Source organism: Ostrea edulis, chromosome 5 (genome assembly GCF_947568905.1).
Source record: "Ostrea edulis chromosome 5, xbOstEdul1.1, whole genome shotgun sequence".
Taxonomy (NCBI): domain Eukaryota; kingdom Metazoa; phylum Mollusca; class Bivalvia; order Ostreida; family Ostreidae; genus Ostrea; species Ostrea edulis.
In genome coordinates this window covers 36,835,008-36,860,157 of record NC_079168.1, presented here as the reverse complement: position 1 = coordinate 36,860,157, position 25,150 = coordinate 36,835,008, and the positions used below count along the sequence as shown (strand labels likewise).

At 34.2% G+C, this 25,150-nt stretch overlaps 2 protein-coding genes across 2 annotated transcripts; both read left to right on the top strand.

Moving 5' to 3' along the window:
- Window positions 1-1,633: 1,633 nt before the first annotated feature.
- Window positions 1,634-7,571, top strand: LOC130046465 (uncharacterized). Its single transcript, XM_056165932.1, has 3 exons — window positions 1,634-1,757; window positions 6,551-7,374; window positions 7,477-7,571. Exons 2-3 carry the CDS (start codon window positions 6,553-6,555, stop codon window positions 7,483-7,485), a joined length of 831 nt encoding a protein of 276 aa, XP_056021907.1. The 5' UTR covers window positions 1,634-1,757; window positions 6,551-6,552; the 3' UTR covers window positions 7,486-7,571.
- Window positions 7,572-12,203: 4,632 nt separating this feature from the next.
- LOC125651196 (circumsporozoite protein-like) lies at window positions 12,204-12,752 on the top strand (the record flags this gene model as incomplete). The annotated part of the gene is made up of 1 exon (XM_048879776.2): window positions 12,204-12,752. A coding segment is annotated over exon 1 (549 nt), but the record flags the coding sequence as incomplete, so codon positions are not given.
- Window positions 12,753-25,150: the final 12,398 nt, after the last annotated feature.

Sequence of the window (25,150 nt, the reverse complement as noted above, 5' to 3'; positions counted from 1 at the left end):
TCTATAGTTAATTTGATATAAGTAATACAGAAATAATGATAATATAGCTATGACAAAAATAGTTTTAAGTATTTGTTTTATATAGTTTTCTTAATCTATAAAATGATCCCGTGGGGATCCGGGTTAGAATAGGTCCTCAGTACCCCCTTGCTTGCCGTAAGAGGCGACTAAATGGGGCGGTCATTCGGATGAGACCGCAAAAACCGAAGTCCGTTGTGGCAGCAGGTGTGGCACGATAAAGAACCCTTCCTGCTCAATGGCCATAAGCGCCGAGCATAGGCCTAAATTTTGCAGCCCTTCACAGACAGTGGTGACGTCTCCATATGAGTGAAATATTCTTGAACGGGACGTTAAACAATATTCAATCAATCAATCAATCATAATCTATAAAATCAAAGGTGAAGATAACTAGCAGTGATCAATCTCATAACTCCTATACGCAATGCAGAATAGAGAGTTCGGCAAACACGGACCCATTGATATACCAGAGGTGGGATGAGGTGCCTAGGAGTAAGCATCCCCTGTCGACCGAGAATATCAAACATCATTATCGTTTTATCAGTATTTCTGACTCATCTATATGCTTGTAGAAAACACCAACCATCTAATCCTGTATCATTATTGTATTACTCATATATACCATCAATAAGTTAAACGTACTTTGTCATGTACATGTACATTACTACATTGTATTTGATACATATATATCTTATGTTGAAATAACGCTGTAACTGATTTTTTTTACAATAAGGTTATCTTTATTTATCTTGCAAAAAGGATTTGTAACTGTTGATTTTCATTCATTTTGACGATTTTTAAACGGGTAAAACACGAGGATTTCCCTCTTCAAATTATTTTACAGATCATAATCATTTAGATGTAAAACTGATACAGTACCAATTTTGATGATGTAAATCTATTTTCTGTGTCTTTGACCTTTAGGTATGAAAAACATCATTGTTTCATCGTACTTATTAAATTATACCAGCAACAAGTTGATAGATATCAGTCTTTTGGTGTTTCTAAAAATAGATGTGTCATTAATGTAGCGAGTATGTGAGCGGATCTAACATCTAATTTTAATTAGATTGACGTGTAAAGATAATCATTTTTAATTTGCCAAAATATTATATTTGACAATATTATTACATGTATCCAATTGAATATGTTTTCTTTGTTTCACAGGGGGTGGGGTGAAAAAGGCCTATCTATGATTACTATAAATAGATTTTTCTTTATCAAATTGTATTGCTTAAACTTGTTAATAGTTCACACTAATTATAAAACATCCCATTTTGATTATATTCTTGTTACTAAAGGTAAGTATGAAAAGAAGAATCTCCAAATCTATAACGTATATACAAAATGAAAATAAACAGTCAATCAAAATGAAAGAAAAGGTGGGGGAAGATATATCAGATTATTATTGCTTGATAAAATTTTGCATCCTTGAAAGGAAAGGAAATAGCACACGTCTGCGGTTGGTTGGGTCGCAGTGGGTCAATTCTTAATTGAACATATCATCTACTTAAATCCTAAGGACAAAATTAATCTGAATTTAAATTTAGAGTTTGAAGATCGTGATTGCAAAGTCAATGCGCATTTTGGAATTGCAAACACGTTTCGTGTGCTATTTTCTACCTGCTTTTCTCTATTTATACATTTCATATGGAGTTGGATGACGTAACGGTTGTGTATAAATGAAGAAGTAGACTGCTACAAGATCAGCAAATAGCTCCAGAATCCGACAAGAGCAGGTAAGATTTCTTATAATTATTTTATTTCAATTTCCTCCTGTAGTCTTCTTCAATCAATGAACACTAAGCACGGAAACGTGTACATTGTAAATCCAACTATATTGTAAGTAACAATATATGTTCTTAAACTTTAAAAATATCTTTTTTAATCACGCACTTGAATTTGAAGATAAGTATTCGGACAAAAAAGTAATTTTCAAGTTTAAATATTATTGAATTAGTAAATGTTTGGGGCAAATATTAAGATAAACGTAGACACATCAAATGTGAATTTCCATTTTTATGAGAGAAAAAAATGATATGTTGAAATATCAAAAGGATGTTCACGGCACTACACTCAAGACAAGCTAATTGCGAATATTTGTCAGTTGTTTCCCCCTATTTCAAACATAGGTGGGGCAAGACTCGTTTACGTCCTTGTTGACTTCCGGTGTACATAAGATTTATAAGAGATTGTAAGGTTTTTGTTGTGCAAACAGGGAGCGGGGGTAGAATTCCCGAGATATGAAGCATTTAAAAAAATTAATTGGTTCATAATGTGACAGCGACAACGATCGTTTTATGTTCCACTCAGCGTCGTGCGCTATAAACTTCAGTTCAGTCCGACTTCACAGATATCAGATGACGACTTTGTTGCAGATAGTATTTACGGGGGATTAAACATTTGCTCTGTAGATCGTAATATTCTGCATGAATGTTTTATGCTGAAATTTTATTTATCCTTAGTGATACAGTCATCAATGATCTTATAATTCTATGACCCCCCCTCCCCCCTCTTTCTAGACTAGATCTATAATCGAACAGGGGAAATTTGAGTCCTCAATATATAAACCAAGTATGGTACAAAAATACATTTCAGATGTCATTTAAAAATAAATTTTAGAGTTAACCAAGGTCGTCAAAATATGAATGAACGCGATTGCTAATAGCACCCCCTCCCTCCGCCGTCACTCGGTACGACGACATGACTGTAATGGAGGGGTGGCTATAATCAGACTGTAACTGTAAGGCAGTGAATATTCTTAGGTCTTGTTTTCCTTTTTGATGATTGGATTGTAAATTAATTTCAACACTTTACTTTCATTGTTAATTTTGTTATAATTCAAAAAGTGTTGTAAAATATTGTTTGAATTTCAGGGAAAACAAGTCTGGATTCTTCAATAGTCAATACGTATGAAATTAATCAAAATATGAGATGAAATTGTCAAACTTTCATAACTTATCAAAGTTTGCATTATCATAGTTATGTTGTTATGTTATGTTTATCAACTGACCCACGGAAGTACAGTCCAATACGTCAAAGAAACGAATACCAGTCCTAGCCTGTTTTAACTGTTGACGCAAACCAGGAGAAAAATGCATCTCAAGAGATTAAGATATTTCTGAATTTTTTAGAAATAAAATTTGAATCATATCTACTTTTATCAAAATTAAATGCAAATTCATAAAGCTATAAATTTTTCCAAGTGAAGTAAATTACAAATTTCACTATCATATATACAATGTTGTGTTTATAATAACAGCCACACATAGGCCTATTGTTCATTGTGGTTTTTATTTTAAAAAACTTTCTAATCTAAACATGTCCTCTCGACGCTCACTTAAACTTGAGGTTAGAAACGCCTTGGACGTTAACGGATCGTGATCAATTTTTATTCTTTGTGCGAGAATGTATACCTGGAAAAAAAACCCAGTTACAATTCGTCCTAACGATAAACCGTGGTTTGACTCTGTTATAAGGAAAACAATTCGGACTAGAAACCGATTACGTCAAAAAGCTTTAAAATCAAAAAAGGAAGAGCATTGGACAGATTACAAGAAAGTTCGAAATATGGTAAACAACATGAAAAAGCACGCTATTCTAAACTACTACAATAACATTGAAACGTATTTAAACGACTACTCAAAAAATAATAACAAATTATATTGGAAACTAGTTAAAGAGGTCTTCCAAGTTAAAGCAGATAATGAAATTCCACCCATACAATTTACTTCTGATAATGGTTTCAATATGGTAGCTTTTTCGGATAAAGAAAAAGCAGAAGTTGTAAACAAATATTTTTCTTCAACTTCAAATATCGATGACTCAAGCCACAATCTGCCAAATGCACACTCTTTAAGCAATGACAGTCTAAATGATATCCTTATTGAAGAGCAAGAAATCATAGATATAATTTCCACCCTCCCTGTAAACAAAGCTATTGGGCCAGACTCTATAAGTCATAGGATGCTAAAATCAACATCACATACCATTTCTAAACCACTCTGTATGCTTTTCAACAAATCTTTGCGCGAAAAATTCTTTCCAAATTGCTGGAAGGAGGCACATATTCTTCCTCTTTTAAAAAAAGACGACCCTTCTTTGTCTAGTAATTATAGACCTGTAGCTCTTTTAAGCTGTGTAAGCAAAGTTATGGAAAGAATAATTTTTAAACATGTATACAATTTTTTTCACAAGAACAACCTATTTTACAAATATCAAGCAGGTTTTTTACCCGGTCATTCTACAGTTTTCCAATTATTGGAGACTTATCATACTATTGTAAAAAGTATTGACGATGGAAATGTTTGTTGTATGGTCTTCTGTGATCTATCTAAAGCATTTGATAGAATTTGGCATAAAGGTCTCTTATTTAAACTACAGACATACGGGATCAGAGGCAATATTTTCCAATGGTTTACTAATTATCTGTCTTGTCGTAGCCAAAAAGTTATGTACAAAGACCAGTTATTTTCAAGTGCAAGTTTAAATGCAGGGGTACCCCAAGGCTCTGTTCTTGGACCTCTATTATTCTTAATCTATGTTAATGATGTTGCGGAAAATATGATGTCTTTCTGCAGATTATTTGCTGATAACTCAATTCAACATTCATCTAAGAATTTAAGAGAAATAGAATTTACGATAAATCATGACCTTCGTGTTCTAGATGAATGGTAAAAAAAACAACGGTTGTTACAATTTAATCCCTCTAAAACTAAAGCTGTATTTTTTTCATTGAATAAGAACACTGATCCTCCTAAATTATTCTTTCAACATTGTCAGTTGGAGTATGTGCCAGTGCACAGACATCTTGGATTGTTTGTTTCAAGCGATATGAGTTAGTCTCATTATATAAATACAATAACAAGTACGGCTTACAAAAAACTAGGACTTCTTAAAAAACTAAAATTTACATTAGGAAGAGACATTCTTTAAAAATGTATACTACTTTCATAAGACCAGTTTTAGAATATGCGTCTGTTGTTTGGGATGGATGTACTTCATCCGATAGTGATATGCTAGAAAAAGTCCAATTATGTGCAGCGCGAATTATTACTGGCCTTCCTATACTAGCGTCTAGAGATTCTTTGTATTTGGAAACTGGTTTAGAACCTCTGTCTTTTAGAAGAGCAACCGCTAAACTAGTTACTATGTACAAAATTCATAATAATGAGGTTCCGCAGTATCTAAAAGAAACAATACCTAATAAAACAAACAAAAAGTCCACGTACAATCTCCGTAATGGAGACAACTATACAGTACCAAAATGTAGACTTGAACTTTATAAAAAACCATTCGTTCCAGATGCTGTATCAATGTGGAATTCTCTTAGTATTGAATCAAGACAGGCCTCTTCAATTAAACAATTCCGTAAAAGTATTAGCTCTAATAATATCAATAATTCTAAACCACCTATATACTTCTCATATGGTTCTCGTTTCCTGAATATAATTCATACCAAACTAAGACATGCATGTGTTCTGAATTATGATCTGTATAGACGCAATATTGTTGATTCCCCGTTGTGTTCATGTGGCATGCGTGAAGATGCATACCACTTTTTCTTTACTTGTAATAAGTATTCAAATGCTAGATATAAATTAATGGATAGATTGCTAAGGTTAAATAATTTGGTAATAATTGATACACATGTACTACTTTGGGGTGATAATGTTTTATCTATTGAACTAAATAAATTTATTTTTTCAAATGTTCAGACGTACATTCAAGAAACCAAAAGATTCAATTAATGCTATATTGTACTACTACTTATAGAATATACCTATATGTACCATTATTGTATTAACTATTTACTGTATATTAATGACAATTGTGTGTTATTCTATTTTCTATAAGGAGAAGAACTCGTAAGTTGCAAGAACTTGTTTCTAATCCTTTTGTATATAGTATATACAATAAAATATGTTCAAATCAAATCAACGGATCGTGCGCCACCTGTAATCAAGGGCGAGTAATTTGAAGTTTTATTTGCCATTAATTAATTATATCCAAAAATAAGCAAAACGTTTTGGAATTGTCTTATCTTCTGTTCTCAAGTGAACCTTGTTTAAAATTAGTGTCGAAGAAAAATAGCTGTAATTGTAAAACGATGTATAAAATACATTTGTAAATAGACAAAGATAACCAAAACTATGAACCTTCCATTTTTAATACCGGTAATTTTTTGTATATCTTATGAGTTAATTTTTAAAACGACTTTACAATCAAATGATTAATTTATGATTTTCTTTCAATGGCTTCTTTTATTTCATTTCACAGGTTTTATAATGTATTGCATAAATGCGTTTTATCGAAATATATTTCTTGGATCATCGCTATCAACCCCTTTAGATTAATCTTAATATCCTTTTAAGGAATTAATTTGGCAAGTGCTATTCGAAACTCCATGTGGCCGAAATGTCATTACACATCAGTAATTCTTCCAACGTAGCATCATTTTGTTAGACACATTATTGTAGGTACGTTCACTTTGATTGTATGCTCACTTGAAAATTCTATTATCTCTTTTTAGTCATGTTTCGTGCAGTATTCCTTCTCACTCTCCTGGCTTGTGCCTTAGCCGACTCTGATAACGGATGTTATGGAGGTGACTGTTACACTACTTATGGGGGATGCACTGGCCATGGTTGCAATTACGGAATCACCCATCGTGGAAACGGAGGCGTAAGCAGTACCATGATTTCAACAGGTGGTGGTCCTGGAAGCTCTTTCTTCGGATTTGGAGGACCGGCATCTGCCGCATCTGGATCAGCAGCGGCTGGACCAAGTGGGGCTGCCTCAGCAAGTTCTGCTGCCGGTGGAATTTTCGGTGGATCTGCTGCTTCTTCCGCTGCTGCCGCCGGTGGAGCCGGTTTCTTTTCTGGAGCCCCCAACAATTTTGGCGATGATTTCGGTATCAATGGATTTCAAAGCTTCCAAAACTTCGGAAGCGGAGGTAGTGCCGCAGCTAGTGCTGCAGCTGCTGGTGGATCAGCTGCTGCAGCTGCTGCCGCTGCAGCTGGTAGAGCAGCATCTGCAGCTTCTGCAGCCTCAGGATCAAGACCTTCTTTTGGATTCCCTGGAGGATTTCCAGGAGGATTCCCTGGAGGTTTCCCAGGAGGATTCCCTGGAGGTTTCCCAGGAGGATTCCCTGGAGGTTTCCCAGGAGGATTCCCTGGAGGTTTTCCAGGAGGATTCCCTGGAGGTTTCCCTGGAGGTTTCCCTGGAGGATTCCCTGGAGGATTCCCAACATTCCCAAGATTTCCAACATTCCCAAGAAGATTCCCAACATTCCCAGGTCCCTATAGTCGCCGTGTCTATCCATCTATCTACAGACCCAAGAGTCACAAACGAAAGGTTTGTATTTGTCATTATTGAGTTATGAATGTACTTTAAACATTATATTCAGACGACAACTACTGTAGTATATTGAATTTAATTCAAATATATTTTTTACAGGTATATTAAGAAAACCTTTCAAGACAGTCCACATCCGGGTACGATTAGCAATGTAAACAGTATTAATGTAAATAAATATTTTATACGGCATTTAACAGTGTGTTCATTTTATCATTACAACTCAGACATGATCTTTACATTGATAGAATTACCCAAGTCATTTTAAGGGACATTAGCTGTGAAAGAGATGGCAAGCATTTTGTGGTCTCAAAATTACTCAATGATATTGAAACATATATTAATGAATAATAAAACATTCAATTTGTACAAACCTAATAAACTACTCCAGATAACCGGTTCTAATGTAGTAGATATATATATATATATATATATATATATATATATATATATATATATATATATATATATATATATATATCCCTGTGAGCTCGAAATAAAAGACACCACAGGGTCGTCCACTTCTGCTTCATACTTAGATATTTTATTGAAAGTAGATATTAACGGCTAACTAACAATTCAACTTTATGACAAACGGGATGATTTCAGATTCTCCATCGTCATCTTCCCATATTTATGTAGCAATATTCCATTTTCACCTGCATATGGTGTTTATATCTCTCCACTTATTTGATACGCAAGAACGTGTTCTGCATATGATCAGTTTTTAAATCGAGACAAGATACTGACAAACAAGTTGATGGTACAGGGGTTTCAACAGTATCGTTTAAAGTCAGTATTTCACAAATTCTATGGTTGTTAGAACGATTTAGTTTGCCAATACAACCTATCATTGGGTCAAATGCTGTCTGACGTGTTTCACACCAATTGTTAGACCGTTCTTGGCACACTGATTTTGACTACGGATACCTCCATTTGCCTGGTCGGGAAATAGGGCTCGCGTTGGGTGTGACCGGTCAACAGGAGATACTTACTCCTCCTAGGCACCTGATCCCACCTCTGGTATACTACACTATGATTTTTTGAAAGTGTGTATAAAATAAAGGTAAATGAAGGTTGTTTGATAAATTTATGTTGGGGCGTTTTCAATATATGGCCATTTAAATTTATAAAATTCTGGCAAATTCAACATGGCTGTTACGGTGTTCCATACCGCATTAAAGACGACACATTGTAAACACAAACAACGGGATAGGGACTTCCCAGAGAGGACATTTGTGAGAAATACGTATAAAAAATAGAAGACAGTGTATTATGGAAAGTGGTACATATTTTTAAATGTCTGCAAATTCATGTCTTACGAAATTATACCGTGTATACTACATTCCCAAAATAACATGTACATATTAACATGTTCAATAATAAATAAACAGTATGAAAAACGGTTCATTCCTAGATACTATTATCCACAGACCTTATCTTTATATGATATATATGCAATCTTGAGTTAGTAAATATAACTTTCAACATAAAAATCGTTGTCCACATTTCCATGTCTCACACGATATATATCTAATGTATGGAAGCCCATAAATGTATATAATCAATAAAAAGGAAGTACATGGATTACTTTTTAGTATACAATACAAAAATGGGGGAAACTTTGATAAATAATGGCTCGACTATTGAGAATATGACATATTACAAACAATAAACTAATTTATGAATAATTTAGATTAAATAAATTATATTAATCTACAGTTGTAAAATAGATAAATATATTGTCATATATAATATTGAACACCTTTTCAATTTTCAGCTTACTTATAAAGATGTCATATAAGACAGAGTCCCAAGAATAATAAAGGCATAGATTGTTTACTAGCTTTAAATGGTGCCTTGCATGGTTTCTATCGCTGGTGTTATAATAATTTAAAAATATTAATTAGTTACTAGAAGTAAAACTTGAGCATTGACGAAGTTGCACCGAGTCAAGTGAACTGTAAGACTAAGAGACGTTTACAAGAAAAAAACCCACAAACTTGTTAAGTGTGTGACAAAAACAGTAGAAGCCATTTAAAAAACTCTGCATACAATAAAAGTGACTATAACACAATAAATTACTTGGTTGATTGTATATTGTTTAACGTATTGCTCGAGAATTGTTCACTCATATGGAGGCGTCACCATTGTCGATGAAGGGCTGCAAAATTTAGGCCTATATGCTCGGCGCTTACGGCCATTGAGCAGGGAGGGATCTTTATCATGCCACACCTGCTGTGAAACGATACCTCAGTTTTTGCAATCTCATCCAAAGGACCGCCCCATTTAGTCACATATTACGATAAGCAAAGGGGTACCGAGGACTTATTCTAACCTGGATTCCCACGGGACAATGGTTTTCTTGCCCCATTATTCGCCTCTTACGAAAAGCAAAAGGTACCGAGGACCTATCCCTTCTAACCCAGATATCCACGGGACAACTATAAGTAAAGTTCAGTATATTGATTTGGTTGCTAAAGGGGGAAATGTTTTATCCAACTTGTAGAAAAACGTACACTAAGTCCGATGATCTAAACAAGTCATAACCTAAAACTAATATAACTCTTGAGCAACATGGAAAGGCATTTGACTTTATCCGAATATATGGAGATAAATATCGTGTAGAATTATGTGGTTGAAAGTATGACAAAGCTCAGAGAGAGAGACAGATACTTGTCATTTATCCCGATTCATATAACAGTGATTACAAAACTTGAAACCTAAATAAAAAACACAAAAAAAATTTGGTAGCAAAATTGAATTTCGGAAAACTTCAAAGGCGAACTTACATAATTTGCATGTGTTGCTACTGAATTGAGTCTGCATTTGCGTTAGCCCTTTCAAGTCAAAGAATCTGCTATGGTAATCAAAAGGCAGATTTCTGACTGTCACAAAATTGCCATGTAATAACTTACCATAACTCTCCATCATCTCTGAATACAAGTGTATATAATATCTCATTGCATGTCTCTCTCAAGTCGTATCAGACAACCCATCTTATTTTCAATGGCAAAAAGATTTCCCAAATCGTACTCTCAGGACATATGTGTCTCAGCTATGGATGGCAAATGGATATCACCTAAGCACCTCACGTTTAAAATGACTATGCACCATCTGACGAGGAGTACTAAGTTAATTACACTATCAAACATGTTATGTCACTGTAGATTGATTGATTGTATCTTGCTTAACGTCCCTCTCAAGAATTTTTCACTCATATGGAGACGTCACCAAGACCGGTGAAGGGCTTCGATTGGCGCTTACGGCCATTGAGCAGTGAGGGTTCATTAGCGTGCCACACCTACTGCGACACGGGACATCCGTTTTTAAGGTCATCTCCGAGGACTCATGACATTTACACCTGATGCCGAGCGTTTGGCGATGGAACTGTCACTACCTGTTTTAACAACTTAGATTTGTCGTGGGACGTAGACTCAAGAGTTTGAAAATACTATTTGCAATGCGATTACAAATTCTGGATTAATAGTGCATGCAATAATATCTCTTACTAATAACTCAGTAATTCATATGCCTCGCCTTAATGTCAAACAACTTGATATATAAACAAGGAGTTAAGTTCTTTAATGCAAAATACATATTTGCAAATGTCCATATTGTGTTTGTAAGATTCTCGAAGTTTTTTCCATTTTGAAACAATACTTGTACTTTAATTACAAATTTCATGAGTTTGCCCCAAAACTTGAAAAGGTCCCCTTGCATTAATGTCAAGCAATTTTTTTTCACAATTCAAGGGTTACATACTATCAAAAAATAATTGTTTTCAAAGGTCCATATTATTTATAAATGATCTGAAGAACTTTTCCTTTTTTCGGCGATTTTTAAAGAAAAAAAATCATGTTTTAGCCCCAGAAGTCGTAAACGTCCCCAATTATTTATGTCCAACATTTTGTCAATCAAAGGGTTGCATAAGTTTACATAATATTTGTTTGTAAATGTTAATGACATCTATGTCGGATGTGAAGAGGGTTTTTTTTCCCAGTTTTCGGCTATTATTTTTACAAATTTTTGGTTTTTGCCCCCAAAATCTAAAAGTCTCAATGTTAGTAATCTGATTTATAGTTAAAGGGTTACAGACTTTCAGAAAATAATTGTTTTCAAATGTCCATGTCATCTATATAGGATATGAAGGATTTTTCTATTTTTCGTCGATTTGTAAAGAAAAAATCATGTTTTAGCCCCGAAACTCGTAAATGCCCTCACATATTTATGTCAAACAACTTTATATATAAGCAAAGGGTTATATTCGTTCAAAAAATACTTGTTTGCAAATGTCAATGACATCTATATCGGATCTGAAGAGTTTTTCCAGTTTTCGGCTATCATTTTTACAAATTTCATGTTTTTTGCCCCAAAACTCGTAAACGCCCCCCACGTACATGTAGAAATGTCAAACAACCTGATTTATAACCTAGGGACTATGTACTTTAAAAAAATACTTGTTTGCAAAAATCCCTAGGGGGGTCCCCCATTACCTTTACTAGCCCATGGTCTATTAATTCAGGATTTTCTTTTAATGGCTTCTTTATCTATTTTATTTCACAGGCTTTGTAATTTATTGCATAAATGCGTTTGACCGAAATATACCTCTTGGATCATCGCTATAAACCTCTTTAAATTAATCTTAATATCCTTTTAAGTAATTAATTTGGCAAGTTGATTTATTCTTTTCGAAACTTCATGTGGCCAAAATGTCATTACGCATCAATAATTCGTTGAACCTAACGACATATTGTTAGATACGTTATTGTAGGTAAATTCAATATGATTGTATGCTCATTTGAAAATTCTATTATTTCTTTTTAGTCATGTTTCGTGCAGTATTCCTTCTCACTCTCCTGGCTTGTGCCTTAGCCGACTCTGATAACGGATGTTATGGAGGTGACTGTTACACTACTTATGGGGGATGCACTGGCCATGGTTGCAATTACGGAATCACCCATCGTGGAATCGGAGGCGTAAGCAGTACTATGATTTCAACAGGTGGTGGTCCTGGAAGCTTTTTATTCGGATTTGGAGGACCAACATCTGCCGCATCTGGATCAGCAGCGGCTGGACCAGGTGGGGCTGCCTCAGCAAGTTCTTTCGCTGCCGGTGGAATTTTCGGTGGATCTGCTGCATCTTCTGCTGCTGCCACCGGAGGAAACGGTTTCTTTTCTGGAGCCCCGAACTATTTTGGCGACGATTTCGGTATCAATGGATTTCAAAGCTTCCAAAACTTCGGAAGCGGAGGTAGTGCCACAGCTAGTGCTGCAGCTGCTGGTGGATCAGCTGCTGCAGCTGCTTCCGCGGCAGCTGGTAACGCAGCAGCAGCCGCTGCAGCTGGTAGAGCAGCCTCTGCAGCTTCTGCAACCTCAGGATCAAGACCTTCTTTCGGATTCCCTATATTCCCAGGAGGATTCCCAACATTCCCAAGAAGATTCCTAACATTCCCAAGAAGATTCCCAATATTCCCAGGTCCCTATAATCGCCCTGTCTATCCAGCTTTCCACAGACCCCAGAGTCACAAACGAAAGGTTTGTATTTGTCATTATTGAGTTATGAACGTACTTTAAACATTATATTCAGACGACAACTACTGTAGTATATTGAGTTTAATTCAAATATATTTTTTACAGGTATATTAAGAAAACCTTTCAAGACAGTCCACATCCGGGTACGATTAGCAATGTAAACAGTATTATTGTAAATAAATATTTTATACGGCATTTAAGAGGGTTTTTATTTTAATATTACAACTCAGACCTGATGTTATTCTAATGAACAGCAATTGATAACTGTTTCTGAAGTAATGGATGTAATTTTTAATTCACAATAATTTTAATTACCTTTCCATATACTAAGTCACCCCACTAATGCCCACATTTCCCAGTTATTTCCCTAACACTGGAAGTTGACGGCACGCTTACCATTGCAATCCTAACCTTGATAGAATTAACAAGTCCTTTTAAGGAACATTAGCTTTGAAAACAATGGCAATCATTTTATTTTCAAAAGAACACATTGGAACATGAAAGGCGACGATAACGAACCGTGATCAATCTCATAAATCACATAAGCAATAAAAAATAGATAGTGGGGCAAACAAGGACCCCTGGACACACCAGAGGTGGGATCAGGTGTCAAAGAGGAGTAAGCATTCCCTGTTGACCGGTCATACATATATTAATGACTAATAAAAGCATTAATTTTGTACAAACCTAATTAAACTACGTTAGATAACCGCTTTTAGTGTAAAGAAATATATAAGGAAGAATTATTGTCTTGCAAGACAATAGTTCTTTAATCACCAAACTCACATATTCATGCGCCTGTTTTGAGGTTTAAAAGTGTTTAAAATGATTGAATTCTATGTTATTACTTAAATATAAAATATACACGTTTAGAGCAATTCTCACTGATTTCAATTTTTTGTGACAAAATTACAGGCATATGATTCTATCAGAATATTGATATTATACGAAATAAGATGAGTTTTAAAACAGATTTTTTAAAACCATGAAACATGCAAATATTTCATTATATTTACATTTCCAATGTTTTCACCTTGTAAATCTTTACCAATTGAAATTATAGCTATTTCCTTACGATGGTGAACAATGTGCATTCAATAGAGGATCCAGAGGGGGTTCCTTTGTTGGAAGCCCCATCTTTCTTCAGTAAAGTTTGCTAAAAAAGGTACAATTTCAGCATTATGAGGATGAACCCCTTTGAAAACCAAATTTAATGGTAGAACCCCCCCCCATCCTTTTATAAAATTCCTGGATCCACCCCTGGCGTAGGTAATAAGACTATCCTATATGCTGGGAATATTCCAACTAAAATGAAAGTAAAATGTAAATTTTAAAAAAATTAATTAAACGCATTTCATAAAGCATGCTGGCGTAAAGCGTTGCAATTTGTCTTCATGTATTTTCAAAAATGAAATTCATTCATGAAATAAATCTTATTGCTAAAGCTGTAATGATACAGTATATAGGCTTAATGGATATAACTGGAGATCTAAAAGTTATTCCACTTTCGAGCACCCTAAGAGGCACCCCTACAGCCAAAATTAAGGGTTAAGAAATGATAGTCCAAAGGGACCCTTGTCTTGTGCCTATATTGTTTTAGTGGACTCTTCAAAAATGAAGTTGTTATTAACACCCATTATAGCCCTTTGTGATGTAACATTAGGAATTTTCAGGTGAGCGCAATTGCTTTCAAGTAGCAAACTTGATAATTAAGAATATGTTGTATGAAAATTATCAATTTTGATCTATTACATATATTTGCTACTTCTTAGTATTCCTTCTGAGTACTCTCAGTACTTTGATGAATTTTCTTATTGGCTGGTTCCTTCTACAGCCTTATTGGCTGCTGGTATGTGGCTGCTAACTCTAGCCTAGTCACACACTGCCTGCAAGAAAATCACGCAAGGGACACATATAAATGCAATCAGTGACTAAGATCTTCTTCTGTTGTACTATTTTTAAGTCATGCACATAATTCTTAAAAAATTCAATGCAATTAATTACAACCAGAAATAGTAAATTCTCTCTCTAATCCTTATATGACAAATGTACTGTGCACCCTCTGTATTCAGAGGAAATAACTCGCAAAGCATTGTGAAAAGTGTATCCTATTACATATATGATACTGCAAACTTCAAGTGTACTACAGCAAATAACAAAGCAACACAAATACACCTAGCACTAAAACTAGACTAAATATACAGACGTAGTTTTTGGTTTTAGGCTTGCTAATCAATATTAAGTACAATGATATATAAAAAATGTATAAGACATAAAGATATGAAATGTGCTAAAGAAATGAATTTCAGTTTGGAAAATATTGAAATATTAGAGGGTACTGCAAGCGTGTTAATTCTTCGTGAAAAGTATGCTGGCCAGCGAAGTATTGCAGCTGATATCCTCGTGTATTTTCATTTTTCAATTTTACGTTTACATTCCAATTTTATTTCTGTTAGAAATCCCAGCCATTCAATTAGACGAACTATATTTATCCAAACGCGCATTGTTTACATTTGCAACGCGTTCATAATGAAATGACCTGTTTTTATATCGAGGCTGGCTACTGACAAAGAAGTTGATGTGCAGGGGGTTCGACAGTCCCATTTAAAGTCAGCATTTCGCAAATTCTATGGTCGTTATAACGATTTAGTTTGCCAGTACACCATTTTATTGGATCAAATGCTGTCTGACGTGCTTCATTCCGATTGTTATAGCGTTCTTGGCACACTGATTTTGACTACAGATTGATCCGTTTATCTGATTAAGATATAGGGCTTACGGCCGGTGTGACTGGTCGACAGGGGATGCTTACTCCTCCTAGGCCCTTGATTCCACCTCTGGTATATCCAGGGGTCCATGTTTGCACAAATCTTTATTTTGTATTCTTTGTTAGAGTTATGAGCTTGATCACTGTTCGTTATCATCACCTTTCATTACAATTGGGAAAGATATCAAAACAAAAAAGATTGGAAGTGTAAATACAGATGTATTCGCATATGGGTTATAGATTACTTCCACCTTCTTTTTTCTTCGATTCTTTCTAAACCATGTTCTGATCATACAATATAATAACTGTGATTCAAAGAAATTGACTCTTCGATAAAGATGTTGCATTTGTTTAAATAAACTCGTTTGATAAAATCGAAGCAGTCAACGTTTATATACAGTTTTGCTTCAAATTAAGAAAGTGTTTGGCCAAATCAAATTTAATCATACTTTTCCAAGTTGTAGAATCAAGTAGAATTGTCTGACAGGTTGTTTGGTATTTTTTGCCGTTTTAAGTCTAATTACGAAATGTCTTGCTACATTTGTAGATTATCTAAGGTAATTGCAAAATGTATGACGTCATTCAGATAAAAACAGACAGAAATATTGGGAGAAAATATATTTTCTTGCAGTTAATGTTTTTCACTACAGCAAGAAATAACCATTGGGAATAAATTCATTTTGAATTGTTGGTGAAAATGGATACAATACATACAAGGATTGATAGTGCCCTTAACTCTCTTTCCTAAGATATATGATACTGGTCAACCTGATATGAAGAGCTTTGCGCTGATGTTATACCATCTTTTAAAAACAATCAATTAGTATTAGACTAATTTAATTCCCGTAAAATAGTTGCAGAAAGCTGAGATGTATGTTACCCTTCGATTAGTTAATGATTGAATGTGCTTCAAAAATGTTTCTGACTTTAACAATAATTGTATAGAAAGATTTAAAATATTGAGTATCAAATGTATAGGTAAGATTTAGATTTACCAAATTCTCGTCATTACGTACATGAGCTGAGGCTTCTTTCAAAAACGAGTTATCTCTCTTCTTCTGTTTTTTGCTGAATTGCTCCTTAATCAATCTTGTTCTATTAATACATCAATTCTTATTTACTACTTACATCTGGTGTGCATGCTGTTGGTGAAAGGCGTATGGTTTATTTATTGTAATTTAAAAGAAATTCACCCATTTTATTACTTTTAAAAAGTAAATAAAAACCTTTTTCTTAAAACATTAAACACAGTTTTTCTTGTAAAAAATACATGTCGTTCGTCATTTTAGTTATTTGTATAATTTTTTTTAGTATTTAGATCCGACACTTATAGGTATCGGGTGTTGTTGGAACTTGGAACTTAGTGTTTTTATATTATATGTATACCGAAATAACAATGAAGACTTAAATAAACGTAACTGCCCAAAGTGAAGAAATATTTGATATAAAGTACAGAAAATTTCCCTTTATTATTATGTTTTCTTATTTGAATACCCGCCTTATTCTTTCCGCAATCTATTTATTATAAGATACTAATGAAATGGATACCCTGTCTAATATATTCTTATATTCACAATCACTATACTGGCTGCATGTCAAAGGTACGTGCGGTTATTTTCGGACAGCACCTGAAATCGAACATTTAAGTTACATAAATCATATATACGTACATCTAATTTACAAAAGTGAATCGTTAATCTAACATTACACAGTTCAGATTAAAGTAAAATATTCGTTGTGATTGTGATTTTCTCTCTCACCTTACAGGTGTTACGATGCAGCGTGGCAAATTGACATTGACAAAAATACAAATTTTTCAATTCTTTTCAGAATACTTCTAAAGCATTCATAGAAAAATGCTATAAGTCTATTTCATCTTGAATTCATGATATTGTTATCGGGTTCCAAGTAACAATTAAAAATATAACTGATTTCTATAGTCTGATATTGTTTTCCTATAGTAGTTTGAAACACATATGTAGTACATGTATATATTCGCATTCAATACACAATTTACAATAAGACATGGTATCTTTAAAGAAAGACAGATAATTTCACCTACATAGATATCACAGAAATTACCTTGGTGTAGTAAAAAATGCACCTCCTAGTGATTTCTGTCTTATATTCCTCTAAATTTAATCTCTGCTAACATGCTCAAACTACTTTTCACACTTTGTCCGCCATCTTTGAACTAGACCGCTAGTACGTGATAGAATAGTTAGTCATTTTCAAACAGATTCGTTCACTTCCGGCAAACTAAAGCACGTTCGAGTGAACTATAGTTTTACTTTTATGACTGTAGTTGGCACTCGAACTCCACCGTAGACTATATACACATGTATACACCTAATGAGAAAAGAGTACCAATTCATTTCCCATAGACCTCAATACTAACCTTTGACCCTCTCACTAATTAACTATATTAATTTTAAACAAATGACTGCAAAGATTTCAATGTTCATTCCAAGTGCTGATAAAAAACGACAAAAATTATATAGGGTCCCGTTGCTTTTATAGGCCATATTTGTACGTTTGTTTGTTGTTTTTTTTTTTGTTTTTTTGTTTTTTTTTTTACAACACATAGCAATCTGCAGTAAATTACATCCTTCATTGTAAGCACATCCCTACCATGGTCATTTTTGCAGACATTTCTCGATTTTGTGCGATGATTTTTAATCCTGACAATTAATTTATACCTCTATAATATTTCTTTCAATTCCAAATAATTCCACTCTTGATATTAGCCAATCACGCAACACCTCGACATTTATACCTCCGCTCAATATTGGGTAAACTGCGTCCGGGGGTTTGGTACTCTCATTTCTAATCATATATCCTTACCCAGTAAGTGGTACGATCAATCAACGCATCGGGTAACTCTATACAAGAGATGATATTCCTAATATCCTTTAAGGATCTATGCACAAATTGATAATCACACATCATTAACCTATGCACATCAACATCTATGTGATTAAAATAAACTGACCTTTACTGCGATGGTTTTAAAAAGTCCTAAAAAAAAAAAAAAAAGAGAGGAAAAATTATAGTAAATAATAAACTCAATCATTCAACCTAACTGACAAAAGTCTTATACTCAAATTACCAAATTGACTAAAAAAGGGGTAGGACAACCAACGGACCTAAACTTTCAACCACCTAAAACCTCCAAAACCAATCACCTATTATAAACAACACTAGTCACTAAGGACAATCTATGGAAATCCATACTAAGCATAATGTAATACTTCATAATTTCGATGATATTTATGAACTCGTTAATCTTAAACAGGAATTTTAAAATATATTTACACACACACACAATATATATAAGGCGACCGATATTAATTTGGTACCGATATTTTGGTTGTAATGACAAGTAAAGCTAAACCAGTAAAGTATCTAATATTTTTCTGGCAATTTCAGCGTTGCTTCCTACAGAAGTTTGGAACGTTCTAACCTTTGATTCTTAAAATCCAAGCTTTTCTTCCCTTACAGTCATTGTAACATTTCTGCAAAATCGAATTATGTAGATTAGGTTATTCGTTACCTGCACTAATAAAATATGTTATTATCATATTCGAAATTAGACAAATAGAGGGGTTCACTTTGAATTTTCAAACTTACATGCCATCTAAATTTTATATCATGTTTCGTAAAGCAATGTTTTAGAAACATGAAATTTGAATATAACACAGGTCAATGTCTTCATTTATTCTATTCAATTGGTTGAAAAACAATAAGATAGGTCTGTCCGTCATCTCGAGACCGACAAATAATTGGGAGAATCCATAAATTTAAAACAAAGTTTGCCCGTTGTGTTGTTAAAACAAGAGGTTCAAAGGCCTTATCGGTCACCTGAACACTAGTGAAAAAGTATCACTACTTTAATGGGCTATGAGATCTAGAAAAAAATTCCTGTTCTAAATATTTAAGCTAAATTCTAATGTTCAGCAACAGTATAAAACAAGATGTCTTCTTAAAACTTCACTGCCCTCAAAAGTGCATACACTGATGAAAGGCTTTAAAGAATAGGTGTATTAACATTAAAACATCTGCAAGTATGCATTTAAATTTTATACAGTATCAGCAAACTTACACATAAATACTATATACTAATTTTGGCCCTACCCTGGGGTCAGAACCCTTACCCTGAGGATCATCAAATTTACAATTTTGGTAAACGACTACCAGCTCTATTCATTTAGTTTCAAATTAGTATAAATAGCACTACAGAAGATGTTATTCAAGTGTTTTACACATAAACACTATATAACAAGTTTGGCCCCGCCCTGGGGTCAGAACCCCTACCCCAGGAATCATGAAATTTACAATTTTGGTAGAGGCCTTCCTGCTCTACATCATTATGCATTTAGTTTTCTTACACGTGTGCAGTTCTAGAGAAGAAGATTTTTGAAAATTAGTCAATTTTGGGCAGTTTTTGCCCCACCCCTAAGGCCCTAGGAATCCTGAAATTTACAATTTATGTCTCCCTTGTTCCAAATATGTTTCATACCAGATTTGAAAAGAATTGGAATAATAGTTATCAAGAAGAAGTTAAAAATGTCTATTGTTCACACATTCGATAACTGACCATTTTGGCCCCACCCCGATACCAAATCACCTACCCCTGGGATCATCAAATTTACAATTTTGGTAAAGGACTACCTGTTCTTTCTAAATATCTATTTACTTTCAATTTAGTATCAATAGCACTAAAGAAGATGTTATTTAAGTGTTTTACACATAAACACTATATACCAAGTTTGGCCCCGCCCTGGGGTCAGAACCCCTACCCCAGGGATCATGAAATTTAAAATTTTGGTAGAGGCGTTCCTGCTCTACATCACCATGCATTTAGTTTTTCGTACACGTGTGTGGTTCTTGAGAAAAAGATTTTTGAAAATTGGTCAATTTTGGGCAGTTTTTGCCCCGCCCCTAGGGCCCCAGGAGTGCTGGAGTCCTGAAATTTACAATTTATGTCCCCCTTGTCCCAATGATGCTTCATACCGAATTTGAAAAGAATTGGACTTGTAGTTATCAAGAAGAAGTTAAAAATGTTCAATTGTTAACGCACGACGATGGACGAAAGCCAATTGCAATAGGTCACCTGAGTTTTAAAAATCATGATTAGTTTATAAGACGTTCAGGTTTAAAAGCAGAATTTGAAATAAACAAATAGAAATGACTTCCATTTCAATAGAAAATTGTTTAAACCAATACAAACTGACGGTAAATAAATTGAAAAAAAAAAAAGAACAAATATTTAACATATCTGTGATTGAATATACATTACTTCATAGTATCAGAGTGAATCTGAAGCAATAAACCCGTCAATTCAACAGAAAATGTCGATTCATGAATCATTGTCAGTACTACCTGCTCGTAACCTCCGAATTGCATTGACCTCGGGGGTCAACAGTTCGGAAAAAAGCGAAAGAGAGGCCCTGGACACGTGTCAGATTTCTAAACAATTTAACAAGCCAATTATATAGAAAATTCACATCAAAATTTCATCTGAGTGGCACATTTGCGTAATCACTACTTTCTTACACTTATAGTACGTCTTGTCACTCAGGAAACGATGTAATGTTTTAAACAAATGACACGTGTAGTTACTCACGTCAGTTTCCGTCTTTAGATATGACTTTGGTCTCAGCAACCCGATCATGTTCGGCAGTCATCGTTCCCATGTCCGTGTATACGACGCAATGGCGGTAAATACGAAACGCTCATTGTAGGTATGCTCTCAAACAATATTCCCTTATCTATTTTGCTGAATTTTTCTTCAGATCTTGGGGATTATATTAGTTATACCGATAGGTGTTATTTGGTGCATAATTGGAAAGCTGAAAAAATGCCGTCAGTTACAGCTTGTATTGCTTTAATGAACAACGAGTTATGAGGCCTAAATTCTGAGATGCCCATCATATACCTAGTGGTGTTTTAGATGAAGGGTGTGATGCTATATATTGATGGTGTGGATAATTTAAAGAAAGCAACCGAGGATACCTACTTCTAATATTTGGGAATAAATCAAAATCAATTATCAAAGCTCGCATTTTTATCATGTTTTAGTAGTTAAAAAATAAGTAATATATTACATTTTATAGCGAGTCACCAGAATCTCGAGCGAGACGTTACACAGTACACAACCAGAAGGACAGACATATCTGGTACAGGACCAGTAACTCTACATGTATGGTTACTGATCCCTTGAACCAGCGAGTAAAATAGCTAGGTTGCCAACATTGACATTAGACGTTCCGTTCTTCATTCCACAAAATTCTCCCTTAGTTTGTCTGAATTAAAATATTTCAAATTATCTAAGCAGGAAATGAATGATTTATTGATTTCAAAGTAATTTATTTAAATAATTTTTATTATCAAAAATATATGCCAAATTTGATCTGTCCTAAACATAGAGCAGCATATGTAGAAATTTCCTGTTTGATTTGCATCGCAAGCTGATTGTTCAGTTATCACTGAATACATAATATTAACACATGTAAGCAGCGTGCCACAACAAGGAAATAGCATGGATTAATCTGTTACAAGAGTGACAAAAGAAATTAATCACACAGACAAATTAATACAACGATTTAAAATACCGCATACATCTGATGTATATTATACACATGTACTTTGAAAAAGTAAATACAAAATAAGATAACGATGTTTGGTCTTGGAAGGCATAAAAAAGAGAGAAAATTATATTTTCCTCTTCCATTACTACATTTCTTTGTAGAATACAATATGAAACTTAATCATGTTCATATTTTACATTACAATACAAATCTTCATTCATCTTTATCTGTCCAGTACCGAAACATGTATAATGGGATTCAATATTTTTTCTCCAACATTATTTATCTTTTTTAATTCTGCATTTCAATTTGTAATTATGAATACTATAAAAGATACCAAAGTGTTCATTTTAACTGTTCTATTGTTTGATTTATTACAGAAGTCCATGGCGATCATTTCCAATTAGGGGTCCACTTTTAATTTTGTATTTTAAACGGATTTATTAGATTGATTGCTCTTCGTTACCTTCATCCTATTTGTAACGTGAAAATGAAAAATGTACTTTTGTTTATCCAAATATTCTTTGCAATTTGACAACTACATCAAATATGTTCAAAATTCTCAATAATTGCAGATTTTACACATAGATAATTTTGATTTGATCATATCTTTATTGTCGTTTGAAATATGTTGGTAATATCTAAGTTTGATTCTATAAATAAAGCTGGACCTGGCATTGCTATTAAATTTGGTTTACATGTTCTGGATCGTCAGTCTGACTGAAAAAAAAGACACCATTGAACGTGAAGACACGTTTCAATCGTTCTAGAGACGTTAATTTCTCCATACACGAAAGCTGATAATAGTCCAAAGTCCAGGTTATCACTACTTAATCATGCGTGATATTACTCCACCACTATATTCTGGTGGGAATTATATGTATAACACGACTTGCATAACATCGGAATCTTATCTCTGGACCGGGTTAACCCCTTCTTCTAGCACAGTCAGACTTATAAAATTTCAGAGGTCGCGTGGTCAGGTTCATAAAACATAGAACGCCTTCTCCTATATGACAGTTGAGGGCACACAATGAATTACAATGGTATATATCGAAGGTCAAACGATGGTTTGCTTACATAAAACAATTATAATGAATTATATCACTAAATATGTATGTAAAAACAACTACAATTTGGTGTATATGTAATACGTACAAGTAAATCGAGATAAAATATACAAGTTAATTCAAAAACGATTAAATCTCTTTATAAACAAAACAAATTAGAAACAACTTTTCATTCTCTGTAGTACTGATGGAGTCATCTCCCAATAAAACAGGAGTGCCTACTCAAAAGACACTTCAATGAAATAAAATCTGTAAATAGTGACATGTGAAAATGATTTAGCTGTACATCTACATTCACAGTAGCTCAATAGCCGCTCGATATTGTTCAACTGTGTTACTCATTATAATTCAGAAATATCAAATATGAGCCTTAATCAGTTAATAGGAGAGTTTCGAGTTACCGCCAGAACACATCGTTTTCCACCGAAATTTATACACGCCTTTACAATTTCATAGCTCAATGGATTTCCGGTTTCTTGCAATATTATTCTATGTGGAAGAAAATTAATTTTACACCGTTAATGTACCGAAGTTGGTACAGTATGTGTTTTTTGTTATAAAGCGATTTAATCATTTCTGAGTTAACTTATATATTTTATTTGGATTTATTTGTACGTATTACATATACATCAAAGTATATTTTTACATGCATATCTATCGATATAATTCATTATAATTGTTTTATGTAAGCAAACCATCTTTTGACCTTTGGTATATATGTGTATATACCATTGTTATACATTTCATAGCTACAATTTTAACGAAACATGGTCTCAACATCCTATAGCACTCCTTTGATCTTCTGGGAAATTTCTAGCAATCCACCCCAAGATTTAATACATGTATATGTTTTTCACATATTTGTACGAGCTCTTGTGACTGATCACTTTCTACCAAGGGCACTTGACTCATTCATTCACATGTGTAAAACAAACATTGTATGTACCGTTATCAATTTTACGTATTCCATTGACTTGTTTACCCCCCCCCCCCCCCCCCCCCCCCCCCTGTTTGCTAGTGGTAACTACATGAGTAGTTCTTACATTACTACAAGAATTTTACTTGTAATTGTTGTCATTTTGTATCGTAACCTTTTAAAGTGTAGTTTTGAAAATGAATCTTGAGGAAAACTAGAAAGAAGACTTTTATGCCAGTAAAGTCGCTGATCAGTTGAAAACAATAGCATTAAAAATGTACTTGATATATGTAATCAAACCCCTGCACGCTAAGTGGGTTACGAAATCAAAAGATGAGCTGACTTAAAACACGAGTTACTTAAAAATGCAGGGGTGATGTCAGGAATTATCTGAATTACTAATTATACATTGAGGCGTTTTGAATGACTCGTTTCACGCCTCACTGCTTGGCTTGTGACAATCTTAATGGTTGTTTGTATGTATGATTTTTAGGGAAGTTTCTAGTATACCGGTCCCCAATAGCACGCGACTGTACATCAATCGGAACTCCTCGAATGTCTCGCGCACTCAACATAGATCTCGGATGTAATACGATGGCATCCATGAGCGAATTTGATGCATTGTCAATTGTGACGTCACAGCAATGCATCAAATTCGCTCATGGATGCCATCGTATTACATCCGAGATCTATGTCGAGTGCGCGAGACATTCGAGGAGTTCCGATTGGACTGTACATGAGCAGTTATTCCCCTTGCCGTTGTTATGCGGACTGTAAACACACCGCCATTTGCATTCTCGCCTCGGAAGCTGAGAGGTGAAACTCGCCAATGTTTCCTGAAATAAAATTGATGAGAAAGCCCAGCGGCGATTGAGTGTAATTAAGCGGGGGCTTTGGGG

What these genes read in the sequence shown, in the direction of transcription:
- LOC130046465 (XM_056165932.1), top strand. Translation starts at nt 6,553, where the DNA reads ATGTTTCGTGCAGTATTCCTTCTCACTCTCCTGGCTTGTGCCTTAGCC.